Source organism: Cygnus olor, chromosome 7 (genome assembly GCF_009769625.2).
Source record: "Cygnus olor isolate bCygOlo1 chromosome 7, bCygOlo1.pri.v2, whole genome shotgun sequence".
NCBI classification, from domain to species: Eukaryota; Metazoa; Chordata; class Aves; order Anseriformes; family Anatidae; genus Cygnus; species Cygnus olor.
In genome coordinates, this window is record NC_049175.1 from 2416851 (window position 1) to 2432571 (window position 15721).

The 15721-nt window shown below is 35.5% G+C and overlaps 1 protein-coding gene across 5 annotated transcripts in view; it reads left to right on the forward strand.

Annotated features, from left to right (window-relative positions):
- The window catches only part of LRMDA (leucine rich melanocyte differentiation associated), a 691516-nt gene that overhangs the window by 573876 nt on the left and 101919 nt on the right, over positions 1 to 15721 (forward strand). For all 5 annotated transcript variants that reach the window (XM_040564606.1, XM_040564605.1, XM_040564607.1 and 2 more), the window contains one exon: positions 13573 to 13657. In XM_040564606.1, the coding sequence (XP_040420540.1) occupies positions 13573 to 13657 (85 nt within the window). The remainder of the gene's footprint in view (positions 1 to 13572; positions 13658 to 15721) is intronic.

Consider the following 15721-nt stretch of genomic DNA (forward strand, 5'->3'; position numbering starts at 1 on the left):
CACTTTGGCAGAGCGTAGTTTTACAGTAGTCATCAGTCTGTTGGACAATAGTGATTATAGGAATAAGGACAATGCACAAGCTATTGGAGTGAACGCTTTAATGTTGATACTTTTATGCAAGTTATTGTAGCAATTAGTTTTTCTAAGATGTCTATCTATAAGAAATGTTTCATGGTAGAAGAAAAAAGGCTAACAACTCTGTGGTAGAATACAAAGTTTATTACATTTCTAGACTACATTATCCTTGTCAGCTAGATTAAAGCATTCTGATAGTTTCTCTCCTATATTACCATAACAAGTGAGGAAATAATGTAGTGTTGTTACACAGAGCAGCTTATAAATTTTGACATAAGTGTGAGAGAAATCACTTGAAATGTGAAGCAACCAAGAGGAATAATTAGGAACAGCAGAATGATCTCAGTAATATGACAACAGTTTCTAAAGCACCCCACAGGATTGAAATCATCAGGTTTGCTTGACCTATATCTTTAATAATACAGCTCATTGCCCTTGTATTGAAGCTAGAGGGTAGGACAAAGTATAAGCTTTATCATGTTTTAGGAGAAATTGCAAAAAGTTTATTTATTAACACAGCACAAAATGGCCCATTTCTATGATTACCAAACAGAAAAGCAAGTTGGGCCACAGTTCACCACACAGAACGTTTCACAGTCAGGCTTGGCTGGCAAAAAATATTATGTAACACTCAAATAAGATAAATGGCTGCACTGGCAGTGGGAATAACCTTCTGTTTAATTAGAAAATAAGAGCTATATGGGACAATAAAAATGGTTGCTGCTGCCCTCAGTCACTGTTTAATAAATATGATAGTGCTGAAGATAATGCTAAGTGTTATTTATTTGTGCAATATCACAGCCTCAGTAATTGTTCATGTTCTTGATAGTTACCCTGCATGTAGAATGAGTCCCTTTTGCATTTTCTTTGTTTAATTCATAAAAAGGGAGGAGGATTTTTTAAACCTTTAAACTGGTTTTATAAGGCATAGATGTGTGATTGAAGTTCATTCACCTCTCATTGGTGCTGTAACCAAACTACTGGTTTTCCTAGCTGACCTTTGGGATAATTAAGCTTTGAGTCTAATAGTTCCCTACTTTTCTGGCTGGATTGTCTATCTGCCTTGATTATGCTTCTGCATCTATGAGACGAGAGCATAATTCTTTTTTTTTTTTTTTTCTGTCCATTTCATCACAACTGTGCTTGTAGTTAGTGTAGTTCTAAGGTCTGGCTTTAGCATGGCTTTGGCTTCCTTTGGAGTTGTAAGCACTGAATGAAGTCCTGCAGGGCACATTGCTGAAGATAGATGATTTCAGTGAAGACTTCTCTCTAAAGGGAATTTTTACTAGTAAATTGAGCATCAAATTGTGTTATGTGCATATGTATCAAAACTTTCCCCGTACAGCATGTTGATGAGATACAGACTTTATTGCTGGTTTCATGTATTTAGGAATGCTCACATTCATCAAATGCTTGATAGAAAAGCAGGGTATGGGATGTGTTTCACAATATGTTTTTTACAGGCTTGGTATCCCACCCCTATTGCTCTAATTTGAATCTACAGTAAGTACAGGGATTTGGAAAAAGGATGTCAAAGACTTTGCCTGTTTTTATCTAAGGGGAAAAATCCAGATGTTTCATGAACAAGTTTCAGCCCCTCCTTCCTTGCTTACTCTCCATCCCCAAAAATTATACTATATGTCAAGAGGCAAAACTAAACAAAACCGCTTTTCTTCACACAATTCACTTTAAGCTTCAAAATCCTCCAAAATCCCCAATCTCCCCTTGCAGTCTGGTTCCCACTCTCCAGCTTTCCTCATCTCCTTCTGAAAGAAAAAAGCTCTTCTTTAAGGGACTGATAGGTTGTAGAGCGATGCTTAGCAACAACATTCCTGTGCCTTAAGTAGCTGCAAGCCCCTAGCTGAACCCTTTGATGTGACTGTCAGGGCAGATTTATTTTGTTTTAGCACATTGTCTACTTGTCCAGATGTATCAGGAGATAAAAAGGAGTCATGTTTACACTCTTTTGGTGAGCGGGAGGAGGAGGAGGAGATGTAATTAAATCGCATTTTTGATGAATCTCTGAGAGATCGAGATGAAGAAAACAGGAGTTGGCTTGAATGTAGAGGGGAAACCCACTTGCCAGCCCTAACACCTGACATTGTCAGAAAATGAAGTGTAAAGCCATAGCACAATGTGTTGATTTGGTTCTGCTGAAGTCTTTGACTTTGTGTTTTCTCCTGTGCCGATGGTTTATGAGCGTCTTGAAAGACCTATTAGAAAGAAGTGGTTGTGCACCATAGACTCTTTCCTGTCTGTCTTATTTAATAAATTTGTTTGTCCAGGTTGAAAATAACTGTGTTTTTCCCTAGAATGTTAATGTTATAGATCACATATCCCAGGACTTCAGGCTGTGGTAAGTGGCTGTCAATCAAATACTTAGGGGGGAAAAAAAAAAGGAACCTCAGTGATCTTGGATAAACAAATGTGCAGTGTAAGGCAGGCCTTGCTGAATTCTTCCAGAGAACAAATACCACAGATAAATCCATTTTTGTTTATTTGCTTTTTAACTTGCACATTTAGCAACACCACTCTGAGCTCTATTAATAACCTGGGGTGCGCAGTGACAAATATGATTCCAACATTCAGTATGCTGTGGGTATGCCAAGTGAATAAAATGCTAGTTTTAATCTGCTGTTACAAAAGTTACTCTATTTGCATTTTAAATAGGTTACACTACAGCACCCCCTTCTGCTGACTAAGTAGTGTGACAAGAGGTTTTAGCTGCAGTTCAGTTTTGTTCCCGTATGGCAGAATGAAGGTGCCTTAAAAGCATTTTTAACCTTCCAGTTTCTTAGTTCCTGTGCCCAGTAAGCAAGGTGATCAGTGTAACAGAACACTAGTTATTAAACGGATGTCATCATATAATTTTTAGGACCTGTCTTTCATTTTTGCAACGTTGTCCATACTTCTGAAAAAATGAAGAAAGACGGGGCAGCAGAATGAATAGCAAAGCAAAGCCAACCCTCTAACATTGCAAACAGTTATGTTTGGGCAGTGAGACATGCATGCAGTTCTGCATTCCTCTGGTGGTTGTCATTGACTTGAATGTGTTTGCAAGTGATGATATTAATGTTACTGATTTAATTTATGGAAGAGTCTCAGAGGTTCCTACCCAGAAAAGCAATTTACCATACTGATTTCCCCTTGACTTCTGGAAAATCTGTGGGCATCAGATTTGCAAAAACAAGTGTTGAAGCCCTGAGTCATCTATATTTCAAAATATCATTCTGAGAAAAGCAATATGTAACAATACTGTAGATAACGTGTGCTTGAGCTTTGCATCTGGGTTTATATGTACTTTGTATGCTACTAATAACTGCCATAGTGAAGCATAAATCACAGAATTACTCCATTTCAGGTGTTTTTGAAAGTTAAAGGTATATTCTCTTTGTAAGAGAAGGTATTTTCTCTTGTAAGAGAAAATGGATTGTGAGTATCTTGTTTTGGACACTCTTTCTGTTTGTCAGACTAGTTTGATAATTATTGTATGGTATAAGGCAATACACAGAATAGCATATTTTGATTTGGAGGCATTCGTGTGAAATTCCTAAGGAAATGCTTCACAGTATATTTATATGCTCAGGATAGCATTCTAGCATATACGGTATTCCAAAGAACACAGAGCATTTCAGGACAGTCTGCTTGAACGAAGGTGTATAAGAATCGTCTGTCATTCAGTAGGATTTAGACATGCAAGTTTAAAGAACTAGAGTTGTGTTCTGCAGTTCTGATATCATTGGTTAAAAAATATTTTATGGGACAACTAAAAGAAACTTGCAGTCTAATAGATTATCAATGTATTTCCCTTCACATAAGTGACCTGCCTGTGCTTTTGCACCTTCTGATGAAGTTATAATATCTAAGAACTCAGTACTGTTCTCACACTCCTTCAGAGCCGCTGTGCGATGAGCGAAATGCAGTGAATGGCACTGCTTGCATCTCGTGGTTCATTTGTGTTTTGCTCTACAAGACACATCAAAGAATAGTTGTGTGTGACTTTTCAAAATTCTATGGCAAGATTTTCAGAGTTTTCTGTTTTGGGGTATGACATGATAATTTATTTATTTATTTTCTTGCATTTTCTTTATGACTGTATACCCATTGAATCCTTCTGCATACTGTAAATGAAAAGCAGTTAGCACATGTTCCCATAAGGTGAACTGGTGGAAAAGATACTAGTAAAGAAATTTAAGAAAAAATGTATGAAGAAAAATGTATGAAGAAAAAATTCTTGGTTGAATTTACTGTCCCAAACTCAGAACAGCAGTCAAGGCAGCAGATTCTTCTGCATTGCTTTATACTTTTGGGGGGGTCTTATGTCAATTTCCTGGTTAATTAATGAATCAAGAGACAATATGTATTCAGAAATCCATTTTAGGGAACAGTATGATTTAGCAACTTTGAATTTATCTTGTAGTGTGATTTTATTCTCCTTTTAAAACTGAGCCTAAAGATTTACAACAAATAGGTTTCTTGTTGGGATATATTGATGGGTAATCCTTTAATTCACTGTTGTGTTGCTAGCATTGGTAATTGGTCCTTTGGGGACAGATTCTATTATCTAGCATAATGAAAAATATTGAGCCACTTGAGGAATAACTCTCAACTTGTCACAAATGAAAATATTAGAATCTGGGATATGATTAGGGAGAAGTGGTCATACTGAAGTTCTTTCCTTAAGCTCATGAAATGGAATGGAGTGACCAAGCAGAATCTTTTGCATCCTTTTGCCGCTAAATGCAGGTAGCTAAGATACAAATTTTAAACAGATAGAAGGCAAATATCATGCATTAAGAAGCTACTTCTGCTGTGGTTAAAAAAATAACATTAGGTAGTTGCTAAAATACTTGGCTTTCAGTGACAGAAGTTGAAAATGATTGGTCTTGAAAGTCAAAAAGCCTTATGGGTGTTTTCATGTGTTAGGTGTTACAGTAGAACAAATCAATTCAGGCTTCTTAGATGCAGTCATTGCCTTGTGATTAAATTTGTGTAAAGTCTTGGAGCCTTTGATCAAAGGCATTTGTGACTAGGTCTAATCCAAGCTCTTTAAGGAGTTTAACTTGCTGGGGGTGGGGGTGAGGGGATGGGGGCTGATAACAGCTGGGATTTAAATTTAGTTTTGCTGAACTTTTGTTTTGAAAGGATTTCTATTATACACTGCTTCCTTTTCCATACAGAAGATGGATCATTGAGTAAACCTAAAAGGGAAAGAGGATATGGGAGGAAATGGGTGGGGACTTTGAATTAATCTTCCGAAGAAAAATGTTTGATCAGCGGGTAGGAGAGGATGAAAACCTCTGATGTTGACGGCAGGCAACTTTCTGACTAGTGTGTGATTGACAACTTTGATGCTCCAGTGGGGAACTAGTGTCCAGCCGTGCTCAGGCATCCTCTGTCTGTGGGTGGTAGTGTTAATAATGTGGCAACTGGAAAGATTAATTGTGGACAAGCAGCAGGATTACGAGGAGGGCTTCACAGGTCTAAAAGGAACAGTGGTAGGAAGGCCTCTGATCTGTCAGCCCAAAAGGAAATTAGTTAGGGCAGGCTGGAGCAGGCTTAAAAAAGGGGAGGGGGGAAGAGGAGGAAGATGGAGTAATGGGAGAAGGGAAACATTTAGGATATTAAAGCAAAATGAAGAGGATATTGAAATAGGTTGTAAAGGGTTGGGACCAATGTTCTCAAACGACCTTAATATGCTACATCCTTCTACAGTACATTCAGAGTTCAGCTTGTTTTGCAGTGAACTGCAAAGTGAGTTTTGTAGTGGTTAGAACCACCACATTAGGTAAAACCTGTTGTTTTCAAAATGAACCTGAGAATGAACTTAAAATCAGAATTTTTAAAGACTTCTTAGATGCAAAATACACAGGAGACAGTTTACTTAAGCTTCTCCTGCAAGTAACTATCTGCTGTGTGTTTTACTTCCCACTCTTTTTGGTAGAAGTAGGGATTTTGCCGATAAATTCTGTGTTACCATTAAAGAGGCCATTCATCATGCTTACTAATGTTATTAATCAAGATACACCACAGTACCCTTAAAATGAGATCATTTTGATAAATCATGTATGACATGAAAAGACTTTATTCCTTTTAAGTGCAATTTAGACTGTAATTTTTTTCCTCATTTATGATTCATGGAAGAAACATGGATAAAATTCCCTTGCACATTTACACCTTATCTTCAGTAATAATTCAAAACTGCTCTTAGACGAAAATCCAAGATCTGATTCACCAAAGCTGAATGCCAGCTCGTTATTTTCTGGCATTCAGTAGTCCAAAAATAATGTCCATACATTAGGTGCTTTTCACAATAGTTGAATTTGGCTGCACACCAGACATATCGATTACACTCAATTAAGCCCAAATGTGTAAGAATTATCTTATGTTCATTTACATCTTTGATCCAGTTGCACCTTGCTTTCAACATTGCAATTTAATATTAAGTGCAAACCAAAAGGTAAAGTAAATTCAAGGGAGAAGTTATAACCTCTCTTATATGAGAATGAGGGAAATATATTCTGAAATGCTTTGCATCTCCTTCAGCTCCACTACTTCTGTTAAATAAGCAAAATCCTCTTGCCTTTTCTTGTTAAAGGTCATTGGAATTGGAAGGTCAACCAAAATATAAGATTGCTGTTCTTGTCTTCCTAATACTACAATAATTTGATCTACTCTGTTAGTAGCATCAGATATGAAAATAGCCTGGTAAAATGTCCTGAGTGAATATTTGCTTAGTTCAAAGTCACACTCTTCATTATAGCTGAAACACTTGTGTTATTTATTAAACTAAAAAATGTCAGAAATGGGTTGCGGCATTCTTTGCTAACACAGGTATGGATTTGTTAGATAAATGCTTGTTTATTCTGGCATTTAGAAATATGGAAGGGAAATGTCTAGTAAAGAGATTTAATTTGGGAAACAGAGTCATTTAAGTTTTGCCGTTTCTGAACCCATGACTGAAAGAGGATTGGCTTATCTGAATTACAGTTCCCCCTTTACTTTCTTCAGTAGCTGAAAGTATTTGAAAGAACATGTGTGGTTGCCAAAAATAGCAGTCCATTTGTATTTTTTGAACCAATGATCTATACAAATTGGTTTCTATGCAGCAGATGAACAGTATATCTACACAAGATATTCCCTTCCTGGTACCTTCTGAATATTGCCTTTTTTTATTATTATTATTTTTTGTTGTTGTTGTTGTTCTGAAGTCTAATTAGGTTCCTGGACTCTTAAGAGCCAGTTGCCACTGTGGGCCTGATTTTAATTTCCTCTGGAAGTTAGAATGTGTTACCCATTCTTTTTTGTTTGTTTATTTTTCCTTCATGCTTTATTTTATGTTTGCATACTAGAGAAGCATTTTTCACTTCCATGAAGTAATGCCCAACAGATTTAGAAGTTCAGACTTCTGTTTATTATTATTTTTTATGATTAAGATTATTATATTGGTAGGAAGAAGAAACATAAAGCCAAATAAACCCCTTATCCTACCAATACCTGCCCTTAAGTTCCCTTCTAGTCTCATGAATTCTCTTTATTACTGATAAGAAAAAACTTGGTGAAAAGAATCCCTGTAGTTCACAAGGAAATTATTTGTAATGAGGTACATTTATAATAATAAATTAAAATGGTGTATTAGTTCAGAGTAGTGCAATTGTATTTATCTTCTTTATTACGACTGGTTAAATTACTGGTTTTATTTATTTTTTTAATGTCTGCTGATGAAAGAAAGTTGTTCAGATCTTTGTGACATTAGGTGAAACATAAAACTGAGACAAAAAAAGTGGTACCTCTTTTCTTCAGTTCCACCTTCCGTACAATACTCATTTGTGGTGCTCTCGTTTTATTTCAGTACCAGGGTCTAACGTCTAAAACCAGATTTTGAAATAAATCACTGTTTCTGTGCAGGGTGAGGAGGTCATCTCGGTAAGCCTCTACAGATCAGGCAAGTTGTGATAACACCATGCCTCCGTTTCCCCCTCTCCCTCTTAATTAAAAGTTCCTTTAATTTATGCTGGAAGTTTAGTAAAGACAACTGCTAACCTGTAGTTAATTGTGCTTGGCTGTGGAGCAGGGGAATTGGAAAATCCCATTTTGTCAAGGAAAGCTGTCTCCCATGTAATCATGCCATGCCACCTGTTGGTATTTCTAAATAGAACAGCGTATTGGGATTTGTCACAACTGCAGGCTAGCCCATTGGAGACCTATATCCCAGTTCACAGGAGGGGAAAGGAAAGCAAGACCTTTTGCTTTTGTAGCGTGCTGTATATAGTTGTCCTGTCAGGTTCTACCTTTGCATATTTTTTAGTATCCTTCTTTACCCCTTTTTTGAAACTTTATCTCTTTCTTTCACTGACAACCCTTCTGTGTGGTTCCTGAATTCACAAAAAAATGAACACATTATAAATAAAGTTCTTCCCTAACCATTCCCTAGGATAAAGTGGCTAAAGACTTAGTGTATTATTGCTTTCTATAATATTTTCTGCTATCACAAGACTCTCGAAGACCTCACAGTGAAATTAAAGCCCCATTGCGCTTGGTGCTGTGCGAATTTACGGGAAGAAACATTCCCTCTAGACTAGTGTTTTGATACTCTCTGCAAGCATGTAATAAATTCAATCCACAATGAATACATTTAATTTTTTTTCTATTACTAGACAGGCTATGTTTCTCATCACACATCTATACACGATGAATATACATAAATTAATATTTTATCTGTAAAGGATGAATTTCTAGTTATGTCTAAATTTTTGAAAAATGTTGATGAGCAGGTGTGTGGAAAGTTTCTGAATGTTTTATCACAAACATGAACAAATTTAGATGGCATAATATATTCGTAGGATTGAGACGCATAAACTGCTGCAGCCAGTGTTAGGGAGTGAATCAATAACTGGCTGCCATATTGGTACATACATATTTAGGCAAGTTTTTAAAGTTCATGGAAATTATTCAAGACTGTTGCTATTGTGTTTCTTGGGGACAGTATGTGTGCCCAAGGGATCCAAAACTAGTCCTTAGACTAAATAGATGTTTATGTAGAGAATTCTTAAAATGATAGTAAGCCACCTTTTTGTTCATGTATAATTAATTTTAAGTCTTGAGTACAAGCACATTGAAGACAGAATAGGCTTATCATGAAAATATTGCTGTGTGTTTAGATAAAAAGTTTTTCAAAGGCAAGTATGAGTTGATCATTTACATTGGAACTATACCACAGATTATCTCATTTATCGTTCTGGAGAAATGTTTTTGTCAATTAAAAAAAAAAAAAAGGTAATGCAGTGATTTGCTTAATTGTTGTTTCCCTGTGCATATATTAAAAATCTTTTGAATATTCATATTTCCTTAATTAATTCAAGTTTTGTATCTTGTAATGTGATAAGTACCATTGGTTTTCCATTTTTATTTGAACATAAGTCACCAAATGAGAAGCAACAAGCTTTCAAATTGCTAAGGTCACTTCTCTGTGACCTTACTAGATGACTTTGACAAGTGTTAAAACTCTGATGAATGAAAATAAACAACACTATCAGAGAACACAAGAATTCTTGATAATCGTGGCTCAGGCTTACAAAATGAATATCATGCTGTCCACAAAAAAAATTTGCTTCTTGGTCAGTTCCCTGAAAAAAAAAAATTGACAATTTGAAATGCTGGAGATTTGAGATAATCATATTAACTGAGAAACACACTGTAAAGGAGAAATCTTACACACTTAAAGTATTTCTGAGGTTAGAGATATACAAGAGAAACTTTATGTCTTGAGTTCCCCATTAAGTAATATATTCTTCATTATTTTGTTTTTCTCTGTTTCCTTATCTACCATTCTAATATTACTTGTCAAGTTATATCTAAGTCTTTCCTGAGTACATATTTTTCTTACATGGTGCTGAGAAAATAGCAGCAGTATACTTGTAAGGTTTATCACTATGCACATGTGTGGTTTTTTTAGATGCCCAAATATCTGTAAAGAGATGCTAAGATTTTTACTAACATAGCAAAAAATATATCAACTTATGCAAACGATAGAAACTAGATGTCCCCTCACTTCATACTTTGTAAACCAAAAAAGTATGGACTACTGAAGCTGTACAGCAGTGTTTCGAGTTCATCTGCTGTGTACAGTGCCTGCTATAAGGATGACCAAGGGTGGTGTTAGAACTCAGCATGAGCTGAATGATCATGATTCATCATTGCATTGTTGTCTTCTGAGGTGTTTGGCTATTAAATTGCTTTAAATAAAATTGCACAAAGTTTAAATGTGCTTTTCTCCCCACCCCCCTTTTTTTTAATTATAGCACTTCTTCCTACTGTAGGTTCTGCAGTATGTCTAATTTTGATGAATGTGGTTTGAAGGTCTGTTACTCTTTTACTATCTATTTAGGACCAAGTACAAAAATTTTTAGCTCAGACAAAACTTGTAGGTTAATATCAAGACAGAGGTAGAGACCTCAATTTAGCAAGTGTTTGTAAATAACTTAAAAAAAATAAAAAAATAAATAAGGCTGCAAGAAACTTTATTGGCCTTGTAACTTTTATACCTTGTACTATTATATACTGCAAAATTTTGAAGACTAATGCTTGCGAGAATACAAGCTTCCAGTAATAATACTGTTAGAATTTCCTTACTAAGCTGTCTGGTTACGTGTACCTGTAACACTGAAGTTACCACCTACTTTTACCAGGTTTCCTCAAAGCTGTTTATATTTGTAGTTTCAACTGCGACAAGAACTCCTGATGCATATGTCACCAATACTTAAAGACATAACTGTCACATGTCACTGCTATCACTGTCAAAATATTCTTGTGAATATTAAGAATAATGCGATCTATACAAATCTATTTGGAAAATACTTGGGGCCAAACATCAATCTGCAGTAGGGAAAACAAATTGTCCTTTTGCTGGGGCACAGGCTTACTCAGAAATGTGATTCAGAGCTCCAGACAATGTTTTTTTTTCAAAACAATCCTAACCGTGGATGATACTCCATAGAATTAAAGCTGCTCTAACTGAATGCTTAGCTCAAAGATAATGAAAACTGTTCTATATTTGACAGGGAATTGTATACTGTACACAAAGTAGCAGCAAAACACCAATAAACAAAACCTCCTGTTCTTGCTTTTCCTAAAATTGGAAATAAAGCTAAATTGCCCCTTCGCTCCAATATCCTTTTTAGAAGCTCTTGAATTTTGCTCACTCAGTGGTATATTGCTGAAAAGGCAAAGTCTCTTCCAGAAATTTTAGGAAAAGCTATCATCAAGCTGTCAAGCTGTCTAAATTGAGATTAAAAGTACCAAAGAGAAACCTTCACTATTATCAGAGTCCCAACTAAGTACACTTGAATAGGCAGATAACATGTAGAGTGTACAGTATGAGACCACTTATTCCTCCAGGTTTTGGAGTGATTTACAGGGATGAAGTCTTATGTTAAACAGTTAGTGACATTTTTCTTCTTGTCTTTCCCAGAATTTCTAGGCCCAAAGAAAACAGGTAGCTGTGGATAGATGCCTGTTCCTGGGATTATTTTCATATGTCATATTGCTGGCATTGATCTCATCCTCTGAGGTGTTAGATGCCCTCAGCTCATAATGGTCATCAGAGGGAGGATCTCCAATCCCTTGTCCAGAGTAGATTGGGCTGCATGTTTACAGTTGGTTAAAATCAAAGGATTATTCTCTTTGTCTGAAGGCAAGAGCTGTGTTTATAGTATTACCTCTCTGAAAAGGACAGCTTATTGTCACTGGTGAGACAGCAGACAGGATTTTCTAGAGTTTTCTTCATGTTTTGGCAAACCTGTCTCTATTATGACGTCTGTCTTAATACATGATGCGTTTTCATGTTATGCACTGAGTTTTACTATGGACAAAAATGGGACTATAACTATGGTCTGACATAAAAATTGAAAGCAAAAGCTTAGTATATTAATCTACTTGGTCATTTACCCTTGTACATCTTAATATGCTACTATCTATACGGCTATAAAAAAGAAGATTTATAGGTACTTTAACAAAACATTACCACTAGTAACTTTTGTTATTATGGATTTCTGCTTGTTGTTCTCAGGTTTAGCCTGGTAATAAGCTTTTTCTTCCACAAGTCCTATTTTATGTTTACTTCTTAACCCACCTTTTTAAATCTGGTTTTGAATTAATTTCAATTTATATATATATATATATATATATATATATATATATATATATATATTTGAAGGTATGATTAATTACAAAATAATAAGAGATTTAGGTGGATTGCTTTGGTTGAATTTTGTTGTTTATAAGCCAAAATATAATTTGAAAACAACCTGCGCAGAAGATAATTATTTTCTTAAAATTCCCTTAGTAAATTATTATGAGATTCAAGAAATAGTTTAGTTTTTGTACTTCTTCATTTTATTTGCCTTATCTTTTTAATTAGAAATAATCATGTAACTTTTAGTGAACACTGTCCTTTGTCCTTTGTATCTTCTATTAAAAAACTTTGTTTGTTACGTACATTGTAGATTGGGTAGATGGGTAGATTTTAAACATTCCAGAGCAAACTCAGTGCCTGAAACTCAGTGCATGTCACTACCATGGTATCAATCCATTTAACTTAAATTAGATGTTTTAAAACACTGTGATGATTCTTTAAGATTCTTTATTTTCATATCTCCTTCTAAGAATGTAACACTACTGTTCTATAACTCAAAAGCAAGATGGTAAACATGGCTTGTCATTATATTGCTCTTTCGTTCAGATGAAACCTTCTTCAACTGTCTGAAGATTAGTTTACAGAAAACTATAGCTCCAGAATCTAATCTTTTAAAATCAGAATCATAGGATCTTGAAATATTTCTTTATTATGAGGAAAAAAAAAAGAGTTTCCTCTCTTCTTCCTTTAGCATTTTGCTTTTAAGGATTCTGAGTAAGTCTTCTTGGGACTTGTTTAAATTCCTTAGAATACTGAGGTGGGTTTTTATGTTTATTATTAAAGAATCTATATTCTTTAAAAAAAAAAAAAAGTCCACTATAGGTATTATCATTTTAAGAGACTCCTTTGTTTAGCTTACAGGGCAGTGGAATTATAGAATCTGTTTTTTGCTTCATTTTGAATAGTATGGTACCTTATCCTAGCTTTCTGTTTTCCATTTTCTTTTTTTGTTTGTAGATTCATAACTTCCTTCAGGTAAATGTTTTTCTGTTTCATCAAGAGGAACATTTTTAACATTGCCAAAATATTTCCTGATAAAGATGGTAATTTTTTAAAGCTGTGAGCTATACGGGAATATTATTTTAGTAATGATACCTAATATCATTGTGTAAACTCTTGTGAATACAGCTTTTTAAAAAGATTGAAAGCAGCCTTAACAAATTAAACTTTCTTTCGGTTATCAGTAATCTTCCATGACTGGTGATTCTGTGCACCTGTAAGCGCATCATATTGCAGATGCATCCTCTTTGTTTAATCACTGACCTTCACTCAAGAGTACTGATAATATTTGTTTTATCACACAGGCCTCCAGCGAAACTGTCTCCCTCTCTCCAGAAATGAACTATACGCCTCTGCCTTCAGGATCCAGGGACCTCACCAATCATAGAGGTATGAACTAAACTTTTATTGGTATGGACTGCTGCAAGGTGGTAAACTTTGTTGTAAGGCCTTCTCTGTATTAGTTATTGCTGTATTAGCACTTTATTTAACATTGTGCCTTTCAAGCACTAGATGAGAAAACCATACCTGTCAAGACTACAGATTTTAACTCATATTAAATAGGATTTCAAGGAGGTCTGCTGGGAAAGCAAATAAATCTGTGGAAAACATTCAGTGATTTTTGCGTGTGTGTGTGTGTGAGAGAGAAAAACCTAAAGAGATTAGAGTACTTAAGTATTGCTAAGTAGATGATTACATGCAGTATTGGTAATTTTGAGAGAATTGTAAACTTTCTAATATTTGTAAAGAGAGAGCTTTTTGGCAGTTTAATAATTTAGGGCTATAATTTTGAAACGTTAACATGTTTTCCTCCCAGTAAAAATTGATTCTTCTATGTTTTTCAATGTTAAAGGTGGATCAGTGTCCAATTTCCTTTTTCACCAATCACCTTGGGCAAATTCTTGAATTCCTTCTGCATACCTATGGAGCAAAAAGTTCAGAGAGCAGGTGAAAAACTAGATCAGTCAAGAAGGGCAAATTCCAAGCTCTTTCACATTTGTTATATAAAGGAAAAATTTATAAAGCTTGCAGCATTTTTCAGTATGAAACCAGAGCACCAATACTCTTGTGTTTTCCACATTATGCATTTGATTACATGGGGATTTTAATATTTCAACTTTTCCAAGCTGTAATCATGTAAACCATTTCTGTAGAGGCACGTTTTATATAGAATACCAGAATCAAAGTAAATCTTGTGTTTATGAATCACCTGACAGTGCAGGTGATCAAGGTAGTGTTAGCAGAATGCCTTATTATTTGAAACCTTAAGAAAGAACCAGGTAGGCAGCGCAACTGGGCAAGGATCCATGATTCAGATGGGAAGAGTGAGGAAAGCAACTGATTAGACTTTCATTCCTTGCAGTCTGTATCACTGTTGTTTTGCAAGGGCTCAGATGGATATCAGGCCACATCCTGTCCTTGGCGTAAACTGGTATGTTGTACTGAAAATCAGATGTCCTGAAAGTGCTGTAGTGTGTTGTGTTCTGCCACTGAGGTCATGTAAAGAGAAAGGACTGAACTAAAATCCTGGATTTGAGCATACACCTGGACTTCAGAGATTATAAAAACAAACAGATCAAAGTAACTTCAACCCTCTCTATCCCCCATTTCCTCATCCCCCCAGATAAAATAAAAAAAAAAGGGGGGGGAGGGGGGGGGAGAGAAAAGAAAACAAACAAAAAACCCAAGGTATGTGTTGTGGTTTTGATTTCCAGGAAAGCATATTTGCTTTGAGGTTGGATTGCTACTGTTGGATTAAATAGCCAGGGTCTAGCATGACAATAAGTAGAATAACAGAATGTTGTAAATGCCTAAGATCTATAAAAATACATTAAATATGTATTTAAGCCAGGTATCCTCAGATATGTTTATTTATATGATGGTGAATTAGAGGTGTGGCTTCATGGCTGACTTTGACATAGAGATGCCAGTAGGTTTGTGCATCAAAAGTTGTCTGCTTTGCAGTATGGATTGACTTCTGGAGCTATAGCAGGTGCTACCCACGTGTCTACATGGGTGCCTCTTCAGATCTGGAAATCACCAAATACTGAATAACACTGTCTTCACTAGGGTTTGAGAGTGCCTCCTGCCTTGCTGTGAAGGGGGAGAATGATATTTCCCAAATTATCAACTTTTTACCCTTAGCTATTCACATACTTCCATATTATTTCTGTCTTTACTCTTCCCAGAAATATTCTGCTTTGCATGCTAAACAGATGCTGAAAATTTCCTTGATGATTAAGCACAGTTATGTATTAAGTGAATAGAGAAGAGAGTGTCATCCAAAAAAAAAAAAAAAAAAAGGGGGTGGGGGTGGGGGGAAGGAGGTAAAATTGGCCCTAAAAGAGACATTGTTAACATGCTTCAATAAGTAATGTGTATATATATGTATGTATTCACAAGGAAATCATTAAGAAATCTTTCCAAAATTCCAGGTGTTGTAAATAAAGCTTG